Genomic DNA, 24,771 nt, shown 5'->3' on the forward strand with positions numbered 1-24,771 from the left:
CTAAAATGTTTCAGCCAACCAAGATAAAGTCCTAACATATGATTCTCTACAAAAATAATTTTAACAATATTTGTATGTAAGTCAACGTACACATCATGAGCTTACACAAAATAAGCCTTGTGGATAAAAGAAGGAATGGCTACAGACGTACCAAGTCCCGAAGGAAATCCCATTTCTTGGCTCCCATGTCATACAGGCCAACCCCCCCGTCCAAGAAACAGCACACAGCGTGACCAGGAGGCAGAGAAAACGCTTGATTCTGTGTCAGAGCTGGGGGTGGAAGTGCTTCACTTGTTGAGGATGTGTGATGATTTCTGGCTGGAGATTGAATTGAAACTAAAACAGGAAAAGAATAAGCAAGTAAACATTTATGCCAATAGCTTCCCATATGCTGGAATGAAACTACAGGGCTTAATTTATAAAGCTGCTCCTTTGTTTTCTTTTATCCAGAATTTATATCCATGAACCATTAAGCAAGGATGAGATTTTCTGCCACAGAAGTACTTTTGCAGCATTACTAAAAATACATACATATATACATAGAGACAAAATTGGATATTACTTTGAAAAGGACTGTGTAGAAGTTCAGGTGGAACAAAATGGATGAAAATTAGCGTGTGAGGAATCACAATATGTTGTGAATATTTGGTTTCTTATCTCCCTATAAATTAAAGCACAGCATGATTATTTTTGAACTAGAACCTGCTTTCAAAATGCTGATATAATAGCTTACATCCCCTCTACACACACAAACACACATGCATGTGGATTTTTTTCTTTTAAAGCTAAGAACTCTCTTCCACTAATTTCTAACCTAATGAAAATAATTATTTTTGAGATTATTTATAATTCACTTCAATTTGGCACCTCAAATTAAGACTCACAACAGTCTGACATACATTCACACCTCAATTTTTCTTGCTTCTTCCTCAGTTTTATTTTTACTGTTCATAGACTTCCATTTCTCCAACTGTGAATTATATAAATGGCCCCTGGTTTCGCTATTTTATGTATATTCTTTATTCCCTATTTTCTCTTCTTCAAGAAGCTTTTCCTTAGAATGTAAATATTCTCTTGCAAACATAATTCAAAATAATCATACCACTGTAAATTATTAGACCAATCTATGTTAATTATACACTGGAATATAGATAAATATTTCCCAGCATATTCTCTTTTTGATTCAAATACATATAGTCTTCCTTATTGCATTCATCTGGATAATACTCAGTTCTGAGAATGTGAGAATGACAGGAAGACCAAACCAGAATGAACTACTAATAACAAAAGACACATTTGGTTCAATAAAATTTGCTCGCAGTGTGGTTAAAATTAATATGATCATGATTGGTTTTTCTAATATTTGACATATGGGTGGTTTTTGACACCCTTCATGCACCTATCTATCCATAATTCATCTTTTTTTTAGAATTTGGCAAGTATATCTGCATTTAAAATTTTTCATTTTTACATAGTTCTTCTTATTCCACAGTTTCTGTCACATTAAAAAAAAATGGGGGGGAAAACTAGATTTCTAACAGTGGAGAACCTGAAAGGAATTACTCAAAAATGACAAGATTGGGGGCCAGCCCAGTGGCATGGTGCTTTAGCTTGGCACCCTCCGCCTAAGCAGCCTGGGTTCTCGGGCTTGGATGCTGGGTGTGGACCTATACCACTCATCAAGCCATGCTGTTGTGGCGACCCAAAAAGAGGAAGACTGGCAACAGATGTTAGCTCAGGGCCAATCTTTCTCACCAAAAACAAAAAAAAAGAAAGAAAGAAAAGAAAAGAGAAGAAAGACAAGATTGGAATGTGCTTCTTTATATTTTATGATTTTTCTCTAATGGGCATGGACTACTTTTTCTAAAAAGAAGAGAATCTGTGATATTTCAGTCATCCCAAAATGGATGCTCAATAGCAACTAAACAAAGAAACAAATAACTCCAAAAACATGCAGGATGCATCAACAACACACTGGGCTCCACTGTATAACTTCTCCAGTCCTAATGTTTCGAGACCCTCCAGTCTCCAGGATTCAGAAGTATTAGGACTCCACAGAAAAGCCCACATTTGTGAAAAGGCTGGAAGTTCACATATAGAGATTTTCTACTGCTTGCCATTGCCCACTAAATTAAATACTAAATTCACTAACCAAAATAACATTACTTTGAATAGCCCTTGCTAATTATCTAGTATATTACAGACAGTATCGAGGAAGGAGGAATCAATAAATCGAGATTACTCGATCACTAAAGTCCACAGCCCATGGTTTTTATGTTCTACACAAAAATGAAAACACTGCCACCCACACAGAGAAATCACAACTGACTCAACACGAAGGCAATTTCTTTTCCCTCATATTTAAGAAAAATTCAAATCCTAAACCTCTCCTACAATTCCAGATTTTTTCTTTTATAGCTTAAGTGTATTTTATTTTTTCTTATTTACTAAAGCAATGAAAGGCAATAGAAAAATTACACAAAAGTAAATGAAGAAGATAAAGAACATCCATAATACTGACTACTCATCCAGGGACAACTGGTATTCAAACATGGAATATATGTTTTAGATCCTATATTTTGAATATTTAGGTCATTTTAACTTTGTTATAAACCATACAGATTGTAAAAGAGCCATGTTTAAAACATAAAGTATCCTAGTTCAGACCAATTTGATTTAATCCCATCTCTCTTGATATTTCTTATTTTCAGCAATATCACTGTTTCATATTCCCCATGTAGCTAATTTGAGATATATCTTATTTAACAGAATTTTAAAAATGCAACTTGGCTCTAAATATTTTCAATTTAGTAATATTAGATATTGTGTGGTTTTGATAGTTCCTTTACTACATATATTGTCAAAGACTATTTTTAAAAATTTGCTTTTCATTAGCATACTGTATTCAATATGTTTATATCATTCTATCAGTCATTTTATTTGATAGCAGCAAATACAATCTTAAAATATTAATTTCTGATGATATTTTCACTTACATTTTTTTCTTGGAGGAGAATTAAGTACATGTAAGCAGTGAAATCCTGTTTTCTTTAATTTAAAATTATCAATAGGTGTTGTTCTTGAAACGTTCCAAACGCGCAAAACACCCACTTGAGAATCTAATCAGATCAGGAAAAAGCGCTCTGTCAATGAATTGCACTTGAAACATGAAATGTCCAGACATAAAAGTATCAACAAAAACTTCAACTTGCAAGATTTTTAGCACCACTTATTGAGATTCTTCTAACAATAACATTGTACAATAATACAAAGAAACAGCTGAAATGCTATTCGACTTTTAAACTTTTGGCATGTTTTACTATTTTTTCTGTTCCAAATCCTTTTCTAGGGTGAGAGACTGCCTGCTTTGGCAGCTTTCCCCTACAAAGATCATTAAGACAGTTTGAGCACAAAAAAGTACCCCATTGACACACTTGCTGTAGGAAAGCCAGCCACAGAAAAAGTTCCACCCCTAACATAAAATACCCTTTCTTCATTTGAAATGTTTGTAAACTGCTCACTTGCTGCAAAACAAGGACCACCCGATATACCTGAGGACCAATAAGAAAGCCCCCTCCTTTCCAAATCCCACCTTTATAGAAGCCACTTGGAAAACAGTCTGGCAATTCCTCAAATGATTAAAAAGAGTTACCATAGGACTCAGCAATTGCACTCCTATATATATATCCAACAATTATAAACATATGTCCACGTGAAAACCTGTACACAAATGTTCATAGCAGCACTATTTATAATAGCAAAAAAGTGTAAATAAGTCAAATGTCTATCAACTGATAAACGGACAGACAAAATCTGGCATGTGCACTCCATGGAATATAATTCACCCATAAAAAGGAATGGAGCACTCATACATGCTACTACGTGGATGGACCTTGAAAACTTTATGCTAAGTCAAAGAAGCCAGACATAAAAGGCCATATACTGAATGATTCCATTTCTAGGAAACATCCAGAATAGGCAAATCCACAGAAAGTAGACTAGCAGTTTATGTACATACATGTATGCACTAGGGGCTGTGGAGAGGGGTAATGGAGACCGAATGCCAATGGGTATGGGGTTTATTGGGGGGATGATGACATTTTCTAGAATTAGACAGCAGTAATGGCTATACAACTCTGTGAATATAGAAACCACTGAACCGGGGCCAGCCCTGTGGCCAAGTGGTTAAGTTCATGTGCTCCACTTCGGTGGCCCAGGGTTTCACCAGTTCGGATCCTGGGCGCGGACTTGGCACCGCTTGTCAGGCCATGCTGAGGCAGTGTCCCACACAGCACAACCAGAGGTACTCACAACTAGAATATACAACTATTTACTGGGAAGCTTTGGGGAGAAGAAGAAGAAGAAGACGAAAAAAATGATTGGTAACCGTTGTTAGCTCAGGTGCCAATCTTTAAAACAAAAAGACACACTCAGCTGTCCATTTCAAAATGGTGAGTTTTATGGTATGTGAATTTTATCTCAATAATAATAATACCTAAACAATTCCCATGTCTATCCTTAATTATATCTTGTGAAATTAAAAGCAATCTTAATATATAGATAAGACTCCATCTGCTTCCCTGGGTAATGTAAGTGCTCAAAGAAGTAAAGAATTTCTTTAAAATCATCAGGAGGATAAAAACTCTTTGTCTTTTATTTTACACTAAGCAAATATGAGAAGCATTTATACAGTCACTGAAAGTCCTCTGTCTCTTCAGAGACCTCGCTCTGAACCTTAGTAAATGGTAAAAGTAGTCATTTAATTTCTAATTACTGTTTTCAACTCCCCCCTCTTCCCATCCCCCATCACTACTTAGCTTTGCTAATTCTCTCATGATTAGGAAAGCATGATGGAGCATCCTTTCAACCCATGGTGATAAACTCTATTTTCATTTTCCACTTAGGTTGAAAACGCCTGGTCTACCTGGGCATACATGGTCCCTGACTGTCAAACTTATCAGTGAGCCTAACAGAGCTCCCATCCAGACACATTGTTCTTTTGGTCAGTACCTCTACTGTCATCCCGCCATGCCTGAAATTGAATGGTCTGCCTTTTGTACACACACAAACACAGACATGTACATGTGTGAACATATATAATATATTCCAATGTTTTATCAAGAACCTGGAAAACTGGGCCTTAATTTCATTTTTATTTGTCATTATGTTAATGATATTCAGCATAAATAAAAGTAAAGTAGGCATTTACATAATAAATGATAATATTTGAGACATTAATGTTTTATACAAAATTAACCAATCAGAGAGTATAACTTCCCTGACTCAATTAAAGAATATACACATATTTAAAACTCTGGGGAATAGAGGAAACTTACCTCCAGTCACAAACATCCCAGGAGCACTGGGAACCCAGGCCAGGCATTGCACAGAAGCTGCCGCACTGGGGAAATTAAATGTTGTTATGCAATACAGTGATTCCGAATCTACTAGGCGAATGCCATAATGCAAATTTGCCACAAGCAGATAATCAGTAGACAGTGGGTCCCATTCCAGGGCTGTCACTGGGTCCTCTTCATCTGTCCCTTCAAGAGATTCAGGTCTCAGAACATGTTTCTGACTTTTACTACCTATTAAAATATAAAGAAAATTATTTTAATCAAAATTCCCCAAAAAAGACTAATAAATGAGATCATACTCATTTTCTCTTTGCATACCACTGATGTCTGAGAGAACGTGGAATACAAATCTGGCATTTCTATGCAAAGTCATAATTGACATGTGGATACAAGGGAAGTAGGGTTTGTCCCAAAGATGAAAGTCAGACTGAACCGCTTTGCTTTGGCCATCTCTAGGACCCTGAACGTCTTTCTTATTTGCTACTGAAAAGCTGTGAGAAAAAGACACGGGCAAATAATACATGTGATCTTGTCAATAACTATGATGCCGCTGAGTTACAAGAGCACAGGGATAGGAAGTGCTTATTGAAAGGAAGAACTTCGTGTTGGGATTAAACGCACAGACTTAGAGCAGACCCGTGGGTCCAGATCCCAGTTCCATCACTTAGTAGCTGTGTGCTCTTGGACAAGACACTTAATCTCTGTGCGCTCAGTTTTTCATTTTTATAACGGAGAATATAACAATACGTACCTCGTCGAGTTTTAAAGATTGAGTGAGTTAGTTGCGTAAAGCGCTTAGACCAGCGGGGCATATAGCAACAGATACCAACATTTCCTGTCACGCCTTTCTCACTCAACACGTCATTCGTCATAATCATCAATCACTCCTGACGCCCAGTACAAATAAGGAGAAAAAACAAGCGGGATTAAATGAAGCAGAGGATCATCAAGCAATCTTCTCGTTCCTTCCAAATTACATACACAACTAGCAACAGGGAAAAAAATGTTGAGGGACCATGTGGGATTCCAGTTAGCCGGTCCTCTCAATCTCAGAAGGAAGGCAGGGAAACAACTAAGTTTAGACACTACAATCTGAACAAAAAGTATCAATTATTCCTAAGTATTACAAACATTAAAAGAAGTGTTTATTAAAAAATAACACAATCGAAAGATATCATAGTTCTTTCTGCAATGTCATCATTACTTAATGTTTTTCAACATATCAGATTATGAAAGCACAAAAAATAGATTTCCTTGGATATATAAAATATTTGTAAAGTGAATTGAAAACCTTAGAGTTTCTGGCTTGAGATTAAATTCATCAGAATATATTATTCCTTAAATATAATGTTATTGTTAAATAAGTAGCATTTAGAATTTTTGCATATATAATCATAGAAGGTGCATGCGAGCCTTCTTTTATTTGGTTTTATCAATTTTTGCAATAACCATCAAGAAAAGTTTGCTTCTCCTTCCCAAAAGAATCTGCTAAATTGCTATTTGATATACCAAACAGCAATGAATATTAATATAGCTGATCATTACAAGGCAGAGAGAGGTAGAAAAATGATTTATTAATCTAAGTTGTACTATTTATTAAGTAATTTTTAGGTATTTGCATGTGCCATTTATTATTCATGGTTTATTAAAATATCCCAGCATGTGAAAAAAAAATAAAAACAATAAAAAAAATTTAAAACAGCAATACAAAACACAGGAAGATTTGCAACGCAAACACTGTAATATCTAAATCACATTGCTACAAAGGCCCACGCCTACAGTCAAAATGATAATGAATTATAGTCATCGCTTTCTGTTCTGTCTGGTATCAACATTTTTATTATAAAAGATAGAAAACTAAATCTGTAAAATTTTATAGCCAGTCATTAGAACAACAGCTGATAACATTTTTTTAATTTATTTTATTATTATTTATGTTCTATTATAAAATACACATATCAGGCAACTTGTGTTGTTAGAAATGGATAGAAGCATATGATATGATTAAGTCAATAAGAAGATGAGGTTGACAATTTCTGTAGGAAAAACAAAAACTGGAGTAAGGGAAATTGTTGAAAGATGAAATAATGAGAGCAATGTGTAAACTATACAGCTGTCCAAATTTTAATTTTGAGATCAGGTGGCCAAAGCAAAGAGGAAAGAAATCACGAAAGGTTACACAATTCCTAGTGTCCACAGGATACAAATAAAACAAAATGACAAACAAAAAACTGTGCTCAAGAGAAGCTCAAATTTTCCTAGAACTGAGACCAGAAATAAACGTCTCATGTGTTTTCAGAAGAGGAACACAGCATTATACAGGGACAATGTCATCAATAACATCTCTGAAATAAAACAATGCAAATTTGATTAATGCACATCCCTGGGAAAATACCAAAGTCAATTCAATTAAAAGATTTCTATTAGGGAGATCAAAAAAAATTCTCTGATGATCTGGCTTTGTCCAAGAATGTAATGAAACAGCTAAAGCAGTAGTTTCCTGACGTTTTTGGCCCTAGAATTCTCTGTTCATATGAGAAGTTTTACATGAAAATGCCGTACATAATAGAGAATAGAGTGATGCCTTTCAGACTGAGAGGGAGCCAAGGCATAAAGCCTGGCTGGATCACCTGCTGAGTCCCCCCACTGCCTCCCCCAGCCCACACACACAAATATAAAAACATACTAAGCACTGTTGGAAAACCACTGATTTAAATTGATGGATGAACCACATTATTGCAGGCAGCCTTCCATGAATATTTCTTTTCTCTTCCAAGAAAGATAAAGACTGGACAGCAGAGAGACTGAGAGCAGAGTCTCCTGCAAGAACTTGGAGACAGAAATTCTATCTTGTGATACACAGACAGAACCATCTGTGATGTCAATAAGTCATTAAGAAGGCAAGGGTGGGGGCTGGCCTGGTTCGCACTCTGCTTCAGCAGCTTGGGGTTTGTGGGTTTGGATCCTGGGAGCAGATCTATACACTGCTCATCAAGCCATGCTGTGGTGCGTCCCACATACAAAATATAGGAAGATTGGCACAGACGTTAGCTCAGGGCCAATCTTCCACACCAACAAAAAACAGAAGGTAAGGGCGATCATTCCTTGGGAAAACTAAAAAATGTAACAATGCTAGAATTAATGCTAACAGTCTCAAACTTTCAAACTTACAATTCATAATGTAGTACCAGAATTAAAAAGTAGCGTTTCCTTCATGACTCATTAGCTCATGTATATGCAAAAGGAAAATATATAGCAAGATTATACCTTTCATAATGTTTCATGCATATTCATTGTCAAAAAATCTTATGGAATAAAGGAGGTCAACCAGTCTGTATTGGGTTGTTTTGGGTTGAACTGTGTCCCCAAAAAAGATGTTGAATTCTTATCTCTAGTTTCTGTGAATATGACTTCATTTGGAAATAGGATATTTGTAGATAATCAAGTTAAGATGAGGTCATTAGGTAGACCCTAATCCAATATGACCGTGTCCTTATAAAGAGGGGAAATCTGGACACAGGACATGCATGCTCACAGGGAGAATACCATGTGAAGATTGGTGTTATGCTGCCACAAGCTAAGGAACTACCGGACTAGGAGAAAGATCTGGAACAGATCCTCCTCTAGTACCTTCAGCGGCCTTGCCAACACCTTGATCTTGTACTTCTAGCCTCTAGAATTGTGAGACAAGAAATTTCGGTTCTTCTAAGCCACCCAGTTAGTGGTACTTTGTTAGGGCGGCCCTAGCAACCTAAGCCATGGGTGGATTCCGAGAAATAACACTTGACGATGTGGGTACAGGTGCACAGATTACTCTGTTTAACACCTGGAAGACTGAGCTATTGGGAAACAAGGGCCTCTTCTGGAAGTCACATAGGACAGACCGCTGAAATATTATGCTTTCTATCCTGATGTAAACCTAGGAAAGAGAGAAGCAAAGGAGGCCTTTATTCCTCCCTCCTTTCTCTGTCAAAAGAAGCATATGATGACTCAATGTTTTATATCTTAGATACGTGATGCAATGTCTCCATGTCTTATGGCTTACAACCTTCCAAAATGCCTAATAACAATAATAGAGCAAGAAAAGAAAGCCCTAGTCCATGAAAAAGGAGCTGGCCACAATGACAAATTACAAAATATGAAAAATATCGAGAATGAAATTTGGACCAAAATAAGAGCACATTCCTCGTTATCCTCCTCCAAGCTCGGGCAGCACACAGATTCCCCAAAAAGAAAGTGTGACAGCCCTCACGAAATCTCTGGGTGCAGGCCAGCCAGGGGGAGAAGAGGGCAGTGTCCCTAAAGAGATCTGGGACCACACAGCACACAGCCATCTTCTCCCTAAACTACATCTTTACCCTAAATTACCTCCCTGGTACTGAGGAAAACCGCCAGAGATGAAGAGCACAGGGGGAGAAGCGGTATTCACTACACCAAGACAGAGAAAGTCTGTGAATTATGTTGCTTAACTGTGTAGATCAGAATCTGCTCCCCGTGCAGAGAATGAACAGATCGGGCCAAGGAGTTCGAGACAACAAATCCAAATGAGGCAAGAAACCATCATTGATCTCTCCCTATTCAAATCTAAAACAAGGAAACTGTCCCCGTGTTAAATGAGTACAACCAGAAGGAGCGCGGAGAGGGGAAGTGGTCGGGAAGCGTATGTATATTTATTTTTATCTTCCTTTAAAAGGTAAATAATAGATCCTGCTTAAAATGTAGTTAAGATAAAAGAGCCCTATGTATCAATGTTTTATATATCCTTTTTAAAAAAAATTTTAGAAAGATCATTCCCTTAAGAAAGATGTATTTGAATTTTCACAATTTCATCTGTTCAATTTCAATTTCTTTTTTCTTTGTTAACTTCAGACAAATTGAATGTAGTACGTTTTGTGAAAGTAGTCATTTTAATCTTGAAAAAGCACTTTCAGGATTGTGCTTTTTAACATTTCTCAAATATTAGCATTACTTATTTATGAACGGAGAATGAAATGTATGAATTTTTCTCATTATACATTTTGTTATTGTTTACATTTTTAAAATAAACATAATTTCTCAGATCCTTTCATTCAGTCCTTGCTAAGGAGCTGTGGCACCAAGTGGTACTTTACAAGCAGGTGGGCAAAGGGTTTTGAGTGGTATTAGTAAGTCATCATATACTCCAGCTGTGTGTCCTTGTTCCTCAGGCGATTTTCTTAGTAAATGTTCAGAAATAAAGAATTGAGTTAGAAAAGTAAAAATATGAGACAAAAGACTGATTTGGGTTAACAAACTAAAATCTGCACAGCTAAGTTAAATGTATTACAATGCCTTATAAATAACATTCACTTCGAATGATTATTTGGAATCAGCACAATGCTGGACAATATTTGCACAACCACTATTTTAAAATGAAAATTTTGTTACCTTTGGCTTTATGCTGTGTAAATAAGAAAATTATATATGCTAAGATAAAAAAATTAAAGAGACCTGACTAATTAAATCCTTACCTGGTTGAAAAATTGATAGAGTTCCATCAAGATGACCAAATACAACTTTCCCCCTTTTTTGTGCATGCCATCTGAATGTGCAGATATCAGACAAGAAGCTATGAGCCTCTCTGTGCACAGTCACTCCACTCTCGGGTCCTGAGATCGTCCAAATGAACAGCGGGCCTCTGTGGGAAGCGAATGCCACAGCATCGTCTGCATTCCAGCACCAGCTGAGAGAGGCCGGCATCCCTGGAATGAATTAAATAGAGATACACAACTGAGAGATGTGGCAGAGGATCGTACCATTAAATATTATCTGCATTGTACATTTCTAAAGCAACATAACACATAAGAGTATGTTTGCTACTAAAAAAATATATATTACTGTCTTACTTGGGAATTGAACTTATGAAATAACCCCAAAGACCACAGGGAACGTATGAAGGGTACTTCTATGATGAACGAAAAAGTACCTGGTTAGGTCTAAAACTAGTAATATGATCATATGATTCATACATTCAAAGAAGTTAGAAGTTCTTTTTTTCAGAAAACTGTCTATTAAAGCAATAAATTCTTACTGAGTTTTTGTCTAGAAGACCTGCTTGAGGCCTTCTATGTACACAGGTGAGTATGGGACACAATCCCTGCTTTAAAGGATCTTAAACAAAAGTTGGGGAGATAAGAATTAAATGTATGAGAAGTTAAATGCTACTATAAGGATTTAATAACAATCAAATTAGTGCTGCAATCAATGTCTTATCGGGAGTTTGGATTCAAATCTTAGTTTTGTCTCAGGTGAACTAAACAAGACACTTTACCTCTCTCAACCTCAGTTTCCTCATCTATAAAATGGATCTAATTAAACATAGCTGACCACCTATTTCACATGAATGTTAAGAAAAGGAAATGCAATAACATCTGTAAAAGTCCCGTTTAAACTGGAAGACAAAATACAAAAGTTAATTGTTAATCTCCCCACAATCACTGTGATCAAATAAATCATATATAAAATGTGTTATGTTAAATTTATGACTCAAGAAAGAGATTATGAATCTCCCAACACAGACGTATTTAATCAATTGTATCAGAACCACAGACTGAATATGCATATCAGATCATGTGGAATTAGGGCCCAGGAATCTATTTTTCACAAGTCTCCAAGAGGTTTTCATGTGTAGACCGGTTGGTGAACCACTGGGCTACTGTCTTGGAAAGAAACTGGATTTGAATTATATTCGAAGGAGCAATAGAGTTTGAATATAGAGGATGAGCAGTATTTCCCAGGAAGAGGAAATGATGTCAACAAAGACACTGAATCAAAAGTTGTACACTGACAGTAAGGCGCCAAGAGGCCGAAACTGGAAGCCTAATGCTTGGTTCAGGGCCCAATGTATAACAGGAACTCCATAAACATTTACTGAATGAATGAATAAACACACGAATAAGGCCAATAAAAAAGCTAACGTGGTTTTAGGATACATTAACAGAAGCAGAATTTCTCCAATAAGGGATAAGGTAATCTGTATGGATCAAACCACCATAGCACACTTGAAGAAGGCCACTGGAATGCTGGCGTTCTGAATGCGTGTTTTGAGAAAGGCAGCAAGGAAGAGAAGGGACAAGAAACCATGTCACAAAACTGTAACAGAAAACACTTCTATAGGGGTTTATTGTGTGCAAGCACTTCCAGAAGCTTAGGAATATCAACTCATCTAATTCTCCCAACGATATGCTGAGACAGGTGGATAGTATTATTATCCACTGTTAACAGGTTTTCTTTTTTTTCTGAAAGGATGTTATTGTGATATTTTTCAAGTTGGTGACAATTTTAACATGCTACATTTACCCAAACTAATAGTAATTTTCCTTTAAATGAACTTTTTGATTATTAGGAAAAAAAGGAGTGATGAAGTGAAAAGTACAGAGGCAGGGTCAAGTTCAACCACTGGACGTGGAAGTTCCAATACTAATTTTTAAAAAAATGCTGACAATGCAAACTTCTACTTTGTTTAAGCTGAATTCGGAAAAGAAAAAAACAAGTCTAAGACATTTCAAAGGGAATTATTTAAAGTGAAAATGACCAAAAATATTCATAATATTTTTTTGCAAATAATATAGCAAACCTTTCAATCTTCAAATTAAGAAGATATTTGCAAACAGCATGAGGAAATTATTGATGTCTTTGAAAGTTTTCAGAGAAAGGAAAAATATAAAAAACTGATCAAAATTATCACAATTATTTAATCATTCTACAAAAGTTAATGAAAAAGTCTTATTTAATTATATATTCAGTGGCAAAGAAAGCTAGGGTGCACACAGCTGATGAAAAAACATCTTCCCTGATGAACAGATGTGATGCATTCGGTGTTAATGACAAACCAGCAGATAAACTAGATGAGAATACAATAATATGTTGTCTAATCTGGACTTTTGCATAACATTTATAAAATACATTATTATTCAGTTATAGTCTACTATAGATTTTGCGTGACAGCTTTACGAGAACAATGACATCATGTAACATTTTTAGTTTATGTCACATAAAATATGGAAGGAATTTTAAGGAGTATTTATTGTGTTATTTAAAATTAAGCTCACAGGGGCTGGCCCCGTGGCCGAGTGGTTAAGTTCCCGTGCTCCGCTGCAGGCAGCCCAGTGTTTCGTTGGTTCGAATCCTGGGCGCGGACATGGCACTGCTCATCAGACCACGCTGAGGCAGCGTCCCACATGCCACAGCTAGAAGAGCCCACAACGAGGAATACACAACTATGTACCGGGGGGCATTGGGGAGAAAAAGGAAAAAAATAAATAAATAAAATAAAATAAAATAAAATTAAGCTCACATAAAGCTGGATTTAAAGTATTGGGAAAATGTACTATTGATCAATATCAACAATACTGGAAACACCGTAGGATTTGTGACTGGTGGAGAAGCAATATGACCAGAAAAACATGAAAAATCTTGATTGGGGCTATCAATTGATGTTTATACATCAGAAAGCTTTGTACCAGAAGTAATTTGGGTTTTTCTCACTTAAGGAAAAGTGTTACTTACATTAATGGAAGGTCACTGAATAGTTGACTTTTAAAAACATTTTGCTCAGACATTGTAGCCACCTACTCACTGGCCAATAGTGAAATTCACTGGCTGTTGCAAGTGAAAATAATAAGTAGCGTATATGAACTTGGGACTGATTTACATTTTTCTAGTAAAAAAATTAACATTGGTAAATATTTTTTAAAATGAAAGTTATGTAACAAAATTGGTGTATTTTGCTGGTATTTTCAGCATTCCTAATGACTCAAATTTGAAAAGACAAGGAAAAAACTATATTAAATATCTTGAACACATCCAAAGGTTCCAAAAGGCATTATTATTATTTTAGAAGTAAGATTCAAATATAATTGCCTATGAATTCTCATTATTATCGCTGCATACTGAAAAAATATCACAAAGAAACTTTGAACAAAATAAAGTTAGTGAGATTGTCACATTTCAGTTTTCCATCTCAAAGTTATAATCAGTATTTTTTAGAGAAACAGCTGAATATGGAAAACACATCCAGGAGTAACTTTCAAAACCATAAGGAATAATTGAGTTACACTTGGTACTCAAAAAGAGATTAAATTATTGTGACATTTAACACCAAAAATTATTACTTAACTTCATCGCCATTATGGAGTAAGATGCTAGCAGAAAGAGTGTAATGATTTTATTCAATTCCCTAAGACCTATTTGTGTGAACCAGGACTTTCTACCTTGATCGAATTAAAAATACAGGAAAGAAACCATCCCAGCAGTGCACTGACTGTATGTATAATATTGTCCCTGTGTGTTTCAGATTGCATTCGAGTAATGAAGAGGATGAAGAGGCAAGGCCATTTGCCTCATTAAGAAAATCTTACCTAATTATTATTTTTATGTTTACTTTGGAAGTTTTTACGTTATATTTAAATATGAACACAATTATTTGGTATTGACTATGTGTTTAATTGATCACTGTCCTAAGTAAAATTATTCCATGAAATTTTGTTTCAATTTTGTACACAGGCGCAACCACACGGTAGCTATTCACGATGTGAAATGTGTTTCTTACATCGACTACGAAGAGAAAGTTAGGACGCTGCTTTAAAACCTGAGCTGACTGAAATAAAATATTTTGTTTATTGAAGTAAAAATATTTCATTCAATAAAATAAATCCCAGTTATACGTATACCTTTTGTATTGTCGAGCTTGGCAATGACTTTCTGTTCTGCAACATCCCAAATAATCACCAGGTTATCAGTACTGCCACTCGCAAACAGATCAGGGTTATGGGGACACCAAGAGATAGCTGTGATAGTTTTTTTATGTTCAGACATAATTGCGTGAAGTTTGAATTCATTATAACGGTGATCCAACTACAAAAAACATATAAATAAAACATTTCAGTGCTTCTTTCTACATGATACAATTTTCATTACTAATCATATTACTTTTAAAAAGCTACATACGTGAAAATTAGTACACCTAATAACAATGACACATTTCAAGTCTTGGTCTACTTTCAAGTATATTCCATCAGCTGAAAGAAACCATTTGAAAAAAAATAAGACAGAATTGAAATGAAATCTACCAATTTTAAAAACAAGTAAAAATAAATGTTGTCCGTTTAAATATGTATAATAATTCAGAGTGCTATTATATTTTCTATAGCTATATCTATTTATGAGGGGAAAGAAAACCCCTAGGTTTTGGAATATTTTTTCTGCAATTTTTCACTTATATTTGAATCAAAAACATTTAGGTTAAAGAAACTAACTGCTCATTATGACATTATTATGCTGTCCAAAGTTTGCAGAGCAATGGCATCACTGGACCCGTTTGATGTTAACTGCTTTTGGATGGGCACTATGTTGTGTCCTTACATGTAAGTGAACCAAAGGAATAGCCTAATTTTCCTATTTCCTTTGTAAATGTGTCATTAGTTAGTGGATTAATTAATCTTTCTATCATTTTTAATATGTTTGGGATTATACTGCATACATCGTTTTGTTGTACCTACTTTTTCCTTTTAACACATAACGGCAATATTCACAATAGCCACGACACAGAAACAATGTAAGTGCCCATTGACAGATGAATGGATAAAGAATATATATATATATGAATATATATATGATCACATTTAAAGGAGTATTTATTAATATAAGTTTAGTCAATGTTAATGTTACCATTTACTAATTTCTTATTTGTCTACCTTGAAACAAGGTTTTACAGTGATCTCTCTAATGAACTGCCACCTCAGTTTATTTGTACTAACTTCTAAATTAGGGTAATTTTTAGTTTGTTTCAGTCTTTAATAACATGCAAACTATCTTCATAGGTTTTTGATATGAATAATTTCAACTCAATCTTTCCAATATTCAAGTCATAAAATGTCACCATAAAACTTAAGATATATGTAAACATGAAAAAATTAAGTTCTGCCTTCATCTACTTTGTGACCTTCCTTACTCCTCAGAGGAATGGTTGCCTTGCCTGAGACCTTCTTCTTTGGGAGGAAATAAGAGACAAGAAGACAGGGATCTAAGACTAAGGGAGAAATTTTGCAGGAGGAATTCGGGAGTGAGAAGCTTGGAAATACATGTCGAGTGTAACGGAGGTAGATGGGAGAAAAAAACGAGACATTTAGAAGGCTTGCTGCTGTCTTCTGGATGAGCGGATGGGAAGTAAAAAAATGTGAGTTATACTGAAATTGCATTTTGATTGCTGGACATTTCCACAATCCTGAGGAATGGACTACCTAAAATCTTACTCTATACTTTGGAATATTAATTAGTTTATAGATTAATGCTATTATTTTCTTAAATTTTCAGTAAACCACAACACTATTAGTGATGCATAGGAATTTTTACTACAGAATAACACAGTAATTTTTTTCACTAAACTGAAATGAGTTGGTGTTTCAGGATTCAAAAGAAACATTTAACGAGTGTCTACTAAGTGGCAGAGAGCGTGCAATAAGTCAAGAATTCAAAGATGAGGAAGATTCATTCTGGTAAATGGAAGCATGTAGAGGCAGTCCACTTGATAAGGTTCTTCCCTGATAAGAAAGAGGAGAAAGCAGAACACGGAAAAGAGCTTGCACACTTGAGCTGAGATTGGAAAGATAAGAGAATGTTCTCTGGTCAGGCAATGTAGGCAAACTGAAGAATGAGTGTAAGCAAAGGCAAGATATCAAAGAGTCTGAGATGCTTTGGAAAACGCAATTATCTCAGCATATCTGGAGCACAAGGTGAGAAGGAGACAGAGACAGGAAGATTGCCAAAGAATGTCATACTATGGGGGCCGGCCCTGTGGCGTAGTGGTTAAGTTGGCATGATCTGCGTTGATGGCCTGGAGTTTGCAGGTTCAGATCCCAGGTACAGACCTAGCATGACTCGTCAAGCCATGCTGTGGTGGCATCCCACATAAAATAGAGGAAGATTGGCACAGATGTCAACTTAGGGCCAGTCTTCCTTACAAAAAAGAAGAAGAAGAAGAGGAAGAATGTCATACTATGAAGTTTGGATGTTTACACTAAGGAATGAGGAGCAATTAAGACTTAAAATTTTAGATTTGCATTACAGACGATTGATTACACTGAAGGATAAATTAGAGGGAGTCGAAATAGAGGCAAAGAGAATATTAAGAGACTGTTAGAATAGTTCAGGTGAGAAGGACATAAAGAAGACAGTAAAAGATACAAAATGCTAGAATCGTTCCTGGTGCCCCAGGGTGCAGGCTGTGAGCAGAAGAGGGAGGCAATGGCAACCCTCACATTGCGCTTTAGATCAACGGTCAGCTGGTGACACGGAAACACTGTGGGCTCAAGGAGAAAGACTGGACTTGGACTTGAGATGCCTATGGTGTCTCTACCCAGAAGGTCATTGGCTCTCTGATTTGGGAATGGACAAGAGATGTCTGGATGGAGCTAGGCCATGAAAAAAGAAGTAGTTATAAAGGTTTGCATCTCAAAATATATTATATCTGCACTATTTTTAATCTAATGATCTGGAATTCACTACCCACATTTTTCAACTGATAAGACAATTTTCTCATATCAAATGTTGTTACTGAGCAAAGTTTGAAACAAAGGAATAAATGAATTCCATTTATTTATACGTGAATATAGCTAAAAAGAGTTAAAAGCTAGTTACGCACCAATTATAAAATTGGAACTTTTAATTCTTGAAGAGATTCTTTTTTGACGAAAAGCACACAGAAGATTATGAAACCAAGTAAGATTTTGCTAATAATTTAATACTATGGTATAAGCATTTTCTAAAAGCTTGCCTTGTAAAACCAATATAGTATAAACAGCAACAAAATATAAAATATATCAGTACAATTATAGCATTAAGCTTTTCATATGACAGAGATTTAAAAAGAAGTATTAATTAAATCTTAATTTTTCCTAAGAAAATTAAAAATCAAAAAGAATTGGTATTATTTTACCTTATAAACATAGATGGCCAGGGTGGCACAGTACGCAAACCTGTCTCCGCTGGCAGCACACACATCTCGGTTCCACGGCTGACACCCGGCAGCCAGCAGCCCCACTTGCCTTACCTGGGACATGTTTGCCTTGAAAAACAAATTTGGAGAACTGTCAGTCATTTTCATTATTCACCTCATTTCCTCTTCACTGTTTTACATCTGTCTTCCTCAATCCTCATCTTTATGCCCTGAAAAGAATTTCTACTAGGACTGTTAACCTCAATTTACAACTTCCAAAAACAGGAGTTGAAATCCCCAACTGTCTATGGATATCAAGGCAGATAATTTAAATTAAGGAAGCAAGAGATTATAAAACGATAAATGACAACTGACACTAGGCCAAGGGTTGGGAATCCTATAAGGAATGATGGGGACAAGAGTGAAACAGAAGGCGCATACGCCATCTAAAGGGCTTTTGTACACCTGGAGGATGCCACCCCAGGTTGCCAGATTTATGGAACTCCCCAGAGAAATATAAATATCCAGATTTTTATGTAAAATATACTCTTGCCTTGTTCCTGATCTTAGCAGAAAGCTTTAGTTTCTCACCATGAAGTGTAACATTAGCTGCAGGCTTTTCGTAGATGTCCTTTATCAAGGTAAGGAAGCTCCCCCACCACTCCTAGGTTTCTGAGAGTTTTCACCATGAAGGAGTGTTGAATTTTGCCAAACACTTTCTCAGCATTTATTGATATGATCATGTTGTCTTTTCATCTTTAGCCTGTTGATGTGATGGATTACACAAATTGATTTTTGAATGTTGAGCCAGCCTTGCATATCTGGGGTAAATTCTGCCTATTTTGTGGCATACGATTCTTTTAATACTTTGTTAGATTTGATTTACTAATATTTTGATGAGGAATTTGCATCTATGTTTATGAAAGATATTGGTCTGTAGTTTTCTTTTCTTATAATGTCTTTGTCTGGTTTTGGTATAAGGGTATTGCTGGTCTCATAGAATGAGTTCAAAAGTATTCCCGCTGCTTCTATCTTCTGGAAGAAATTGTAGAGAACTGGTATAATTTCTTCCTCAAACATATAGCAAAATTCACCAGTGAATCCATCTGGGCCAGGTACTATTTTGGAAGGTAAATTGGTTCTGGCAGCAATTCCAATGTGTGTGTGGGGAAGGCTCTCTCAGACCACCAGCAACAAGCAATTATCTGGACACCAGCTAGCTGTCCAAAAATTAAACTCGATTCTAACACTATCTAACTGGAGATAGCATCAATTCCATAGGTTAAGGGTTCAGTCCTACATGACTGCCCCCCACACCCCACCTCAGACACCAATCACAAGCTCAGGCTGTTATCTGTGCTTCTGAGTGATCAGCTACAAACTGGAAGTTCCAACCATCCCCTCCAATTCAAGATGTCAATTGCAAGTGCAGGTTGTCACCTGTACTTCTGAGTGATTGGCTATAAATCAAGGGTTCCCACAACCTCCTCCTTGGGTCCCAATAATTTGCCAGAATGGCTCACAGGACTCAGAGAAACATTTTACTTATTAGATTCTTGGTTTATTGTAAAAGCATACAACTCAGGAACGGCCAGATGAAATGGATGAACAGAGCAAGGTATGTAGGAAAGGGCACACCACTCTCCTCCAATTTCCACACGTCCACCAACTTGGAAGCTCTCTGAACCCTGTCCTTTTGGGTTTTTATGGAGACTTCATTAGATAGGCATGATTGATTAAACCACTGGCCACTGGTGATCCTTCAACCCCCAGCCCCTCTCCCCTCCCCAGAGGAAACAGGGTGGGACTGAAAGTTCCAACCCTTAATCACATGCTTGGCTCCATTGACAACTGGCCCTCATCCTTAGGTACTTTCCAAAAGTCATCTTATTAACATGACAAAAGACACATTTGTCACTTTCAACACTTAAGAAATTCCAAGGGTTTTGGGAGCTATGAGCCAGGAACTGTCGATGAAGACCAAATACATATGAGAAATATATTTCAGTCATCTGAGTGACCACATATACATTTCTTATAAGCCTCAATATCACAGAAAGTTACTAAGTATTGATTCAATTTCTTTCCTAGATATAGGCCTATTCAGATTACCTATTTCTTCTTGTGTAAGTTTTGGCAAATTATGTCTTCAAAGAATTGGTCCATTTCATCTAGGCTGTCACATTTAAGGCCACAGATTTGTTCATAGCCTTCCTTTATCCTTTTAACGTCCAAGGTATCTGTAGTGATGCCCTCTCTTTCATTACTGATATTAGTAATATGTTCCTTCTCTCTTTTCTTCTTAATTAGCCTGGCTAGAAGCTTACTGATTTTATTGATCTTTTCAAAGAAGTAGCTTTCAGTTTTGTTGAGTTTCCCTATTGATTTTCTATTTTCAATTTCATTGATTTCTGTTCTAATTGTTATTTCTTTTTTTCTGCTTACTTTGAATTTAATTTGTTCTTCTTTTTCTAGTTTTCTAAGGTAGAAGCTTACATTGATTTTAGATCTTCCTTCTTCTCTACTATATGCATTAAATGCTACACATTTCCCTCTAAGCACTGCTTTTGCTGTCTCCTATAAATTTTGTTAAGTTGCATTTTCAATTTCATCTAGTTCAAAATAGTTTTTACTTTCTCTTGAGAGTTCTTTCATTCATGTGTTATTTAGTAAAGTGTTGTTTAATCTCTAAGTATCTGGGGATTTTTCCAGCTCTCCTCTTATTTGTTTCTAGTTTCATTCCATTGCCATCTGAGAGCAGACATTGTATTACATCTATACTTTTCAATTTGTTAAGGTGTGTTTCATGGCCCAGAATATGGTCTCTCTAAATAAATGTTCCATGTGAGCCTAAGCAGAATATATAATCTGCTGTTGTTGGATGAAGTCACCTATGGATGTCAATTATGCCCAGTTGATTGAAGGTGCTGTTGAGTTCAACTATGTCCTTACTGATTTTCCGTCTGCTAGATCTGCTCAGTTCTGATGGAGGGGTATTAAAGTCTCCAACTATAATATGAGTTCATCTATTTCTCCCTGCACTTTATCAGTTTTTGCCTCATGTATTATGATACTCTGTTGTTAAAGTATATACACATTAAGGATTGTTACGTCTTCTTGGAGTATTGACCCCTTTATCATTATGTAATGTCCCTCTTTATCCCTAATAACTTTCCTTGCTCTGAAGTCTGTTGTGTGAAGTTAACATAGCTTTACCCATTTCTCTTGATTAGTGTTCAGATGGCATATCTTTCTCCCTCCCTCTACTCTTAATCTATGTGTGTCTTCATATTTAATGTGAGTTTCTTGTAGACAACATATATTTGGGTCTTTTTTTTCAATCTGCTCTGACAATTTCTGCCTTTAATTGGTACACTTAAACCATTGACATTCAAGGTAATTATTGATGTAGTTGGATTAATATCTATCACATTTTTACTGTTTCAATTTCTTGCCCTTGTTCTTTGTTCCTGTTTTTGTCTTCTACACTTTTTCTTCTTTTTGTGGTTTCAATTGAGCACTTTATATAATTTAATACTTTCCTCCTTTCTTAGCATGTCAATTATACCTCATTTAAAAAAAATTTTAGTGGTTGCCCTAGACTTTGCAATCTATATTTACAACTAATCCAAGTCTACTTTCAAACAACTCTGTACCACTTCTTGGTTCGTATGCCTACCTTATAATAACAAAAAATCTCTAATACCTTTTTTATTGTTTGTATCATTGCTGTCATTCATTTCACTTATACATAAGCATACATAACACATATATATGTGTAATATGTGTCTGTGTTGGATGCGTGTATGTTTATACACACAAGCATTCTTAATCAAATACATTATTGCTGTTTTCATTTTGAACAAACTGTTATTTGTTAGATCAATTAAGAATAAGAAAAATAAAAGCTTTTATTTTACTTTCCCTTATTCATTCTCCAGTGCTTTTCCTTTGTTTATGTCGATCTGAGTTTCTGACCTATATTACCTATCTTCTCTCTGAAGAACTTCTTTTAACATTTCTTGAAAGTCAGGTCTACTGGCAACAAGCTCTCAAATTTTTGTTTGTCTGGAAAAGTCCTTTTTTCCTCCTTCACTTTTGAAGAATAATTTCATAGGGTACACATTTCTAGGCTGCTGTTTTATTTCTCTTAACACTTTACATATTTCAGTCCATTTTCTTCTTGCTTACACGGCTTCTGAGAAGTTGGATGTAATTCTTATCCTTGCTCCTCTATAGGTAAGGTGTTTATTTCCCCCAGCTTCTTTCAAGATTTTCTCTTTGTCTTTGATTTTCTGTAGTTTGAATATGATTTTCCCAGATGTAGGGTTTTTTGGCATTTATCCTGCTAGGTGTTCTCTAAGCTTCCTGGATCTGTGGTTTGGTGTCTGACATTAATTTGGGAAAATTCTAAGTCATTATTGCTTCAAATATTGCTTCTGCTCCTTTCTCTCTTCTTCTTCTGGTATTTCCATCACGTGTATGGTGCACCTTTTGTAGTTGTTCCACAGCTCTTGGATACTCTGTTCCGGCTTTTTTCTTTGCTTTTCAGATTTGGAAGTGTCTACTGCCATATCTTCAAGCTCAGAGACTCTTTCCTCAACCATGTCCAATCTACTAATGAGCTCATTAAAGGCATTATTTGTTTCTATTATAGTGTTTCCGATCTCTAGCATTTCTTTTTGATTCTTTTTTAGAATTTCCCCTTCTCTGCTGAAATTATCCATGTGTTCTTGCATGCTGTCTACTTTTTCCATGAAAGTCCTAGCATATTAACCATAGTTTCCTTAAATTCTTGGTCTGATAATTCCAACATTCCTGCCATCCTCTGGTTCTGATGTTTGGTTAACCTCTTTAAACAGTGTTTTTTGCCTTTTAGTATGCCTTGCAATTTTTTGTTGAAAGGAGAACATGATATACTGGGTAAAAGAACTGTAGTAAATAAATCTTTAGTGACGTAGTGTTAAGTTGTGGGAGGAGAGGAAGCGTTTTACAGTCTAGGACCAGGGCTCTGTCTTTTGGCGAGCCTGTGCTTGTGGAATGTGAATTTCACCAGTGATTCTTGGGGTTCTCCCCCCTTAAGGGGGACGGGATGGCTAGAAGGGGCTGGGATTGGGTATTTCCCTTCTCCCAGGTAGGTTACGCTCTGATATAACCCCAGCAGGTTCGGCTCTGGTAAAATAGTTTCTCCAGAGGGCAGCCTTGTTAAGAACAGCAGAATGTGCTGACATATTTCACAGTGATTCCTTTTTCTCTCCTCCTGCCAGAAGCATGAAGGGATTTTCTCTAATATTTGCTGTGAGGACATGGTAGAGGTCCTGGAGGTAAACCTCACAAAAGCGTGGGGCCTCCCTGGAGGTTTTCACTCTCAGACTTGCTACACAAGCCTCCAGCAATGCATCCGCTACAGCTCAGGTTTTCCTTCTCTGGCTCTGGCTCCCACAGAGCTTTCTGCTCCAGTACGTTGTGAATCTCTGTATCTGCCTGCCTGTCTCCCAGTTTGGGGGGCTGCAGTTTGCCTTGTGACCTCACTTCTTTTACGGATCTAAGAAGAGCTGTTGATTTTTCAGTTCACCCAGCTTTTTACTGTTTCAGGCCAGAGTGACAACTTCTAAGGTCCTCATACTCTGGAGTGTGGAAACTAGTAGTCCCTCAGCTAACTCTTTATTTATCACAAACAAATTACTTTGAAATCTAAACCAATACATTTTTACTTTAACTATCAGTATATCTTGATTTACTACTTTTTAGTTTCCAAATTTAGATATAAAAACATTACAACATTGTCATACAATTTAGTATGCTCTTGTTCTTAAGCAGCTTCTACAAGTCTTACAGTCAATAACTTAAAGCCTTTTTAAATTCAGAGCTGAATAACTTGTCCAGATTAGCCATTCAAATAATAAATAGAACAAAACAAATGGCAGCTTATTAAAAAAAAGTCTATGATTTTGAATGAAATACAAAAAAATCATGCATCATTAAATATATGAATACTACTGCAATTATAAATCGGAATTATAAACTGTTAGTATTTGAAACTTCTAGATTATTTCTCAAAAGTATTACAAAATGTATGTTACACTATGTAGCATTTATTAAGTGATATTTACAGTTGCCAAGGAGATAACAAGTAACGTCCAGAAGCTTTTGTTATCTTTTCAGTCAACATTAATGGTTACACAATTAATGATTCGACCAAAGATCCTTTTCTAAATAAGGAAATGTCCATTTCAAAAATATATTTATATTTTAAATATAAATCCTAGAAAATATGCACATATATAGGTAAATAAATATACTTTACCTGTATGTGACAGGTAATTATATGTTTCAGATAAATATTACATACCCCTTTTTATCTTTACTTTAGAATATGTTTAATTTTTATGCGAATGACTTAGAATTTCCATGTCCATTCTAAAGATTTATTGCTTCAGAAAATATAATCTTTTGGGCCCA

The 24,771-nt window shown here is 35.9% G+C and overlaps 1 protein-coding gene across 11 annotated transcripts in view; it reads right to left on the minus strand.

Annotated features, from left to right (window-relative positions):
* The window catches only part of WDR17 (WD repeat domain 17), a 101,062-nt gene that overhangs the window by 48,697 nt on the left and 27,594 nt on the right, over window positions 1-24,771 (minus strand). For 10 of the 11 annotated variants that reach the window (XR_011433408.1, XR_011433407.1, XR_011433406.1 and 7 more), the window contains 6 exons: window positions 18,310-18,438; window positions 15,047-15,230; window positions 10,847-11,077; window positions 5,337-5,588; window positions 2,997-3,119; window positions 152-336 (listed from right to left, as the gene is read on the minus strand). Coding sequence is in view for 8 of the 11 variants with exons in the window: in XM_070253533.1 (XP_070109634.1) it covers window positions 152-336; window positions 2,997-3,119; window positions 5,337-5,588; window positions 10,847-11,077; window positions 15,047-15,230; window positions 18,310-18,438 (1,104 nt within the window). In the remaining 3 variants the exon portion in view is untranslated. Of the gene's footprint in view, window positions 1-151; window positions 337-2,996; window positions 3,120-5,336; window positions 5,589-10,846; window positions 11,078-15,046; window positions 15,231-18,309; window positions 18,439-18,900; window positions 19,073-24,771 lie in introns of those variants that run through there. The other variant, XM_070253535.1, reaches the window with a different exon arrangement.

This window comes from Equus caballus, chromosome 27 (assembly GCF_041296265.1).
Source record: "Equus caballus isolate H_3958 breed thoroughbred chromosome 27, TB-T2T, whole genome shotgun sequence".
Taxonomy (NCBI): domain Eukaryota; kingdom Metazoa; phylum Chordata; class Mammalia; order Perissodactyla; family Equidae; genus Equus; species Equus caballus.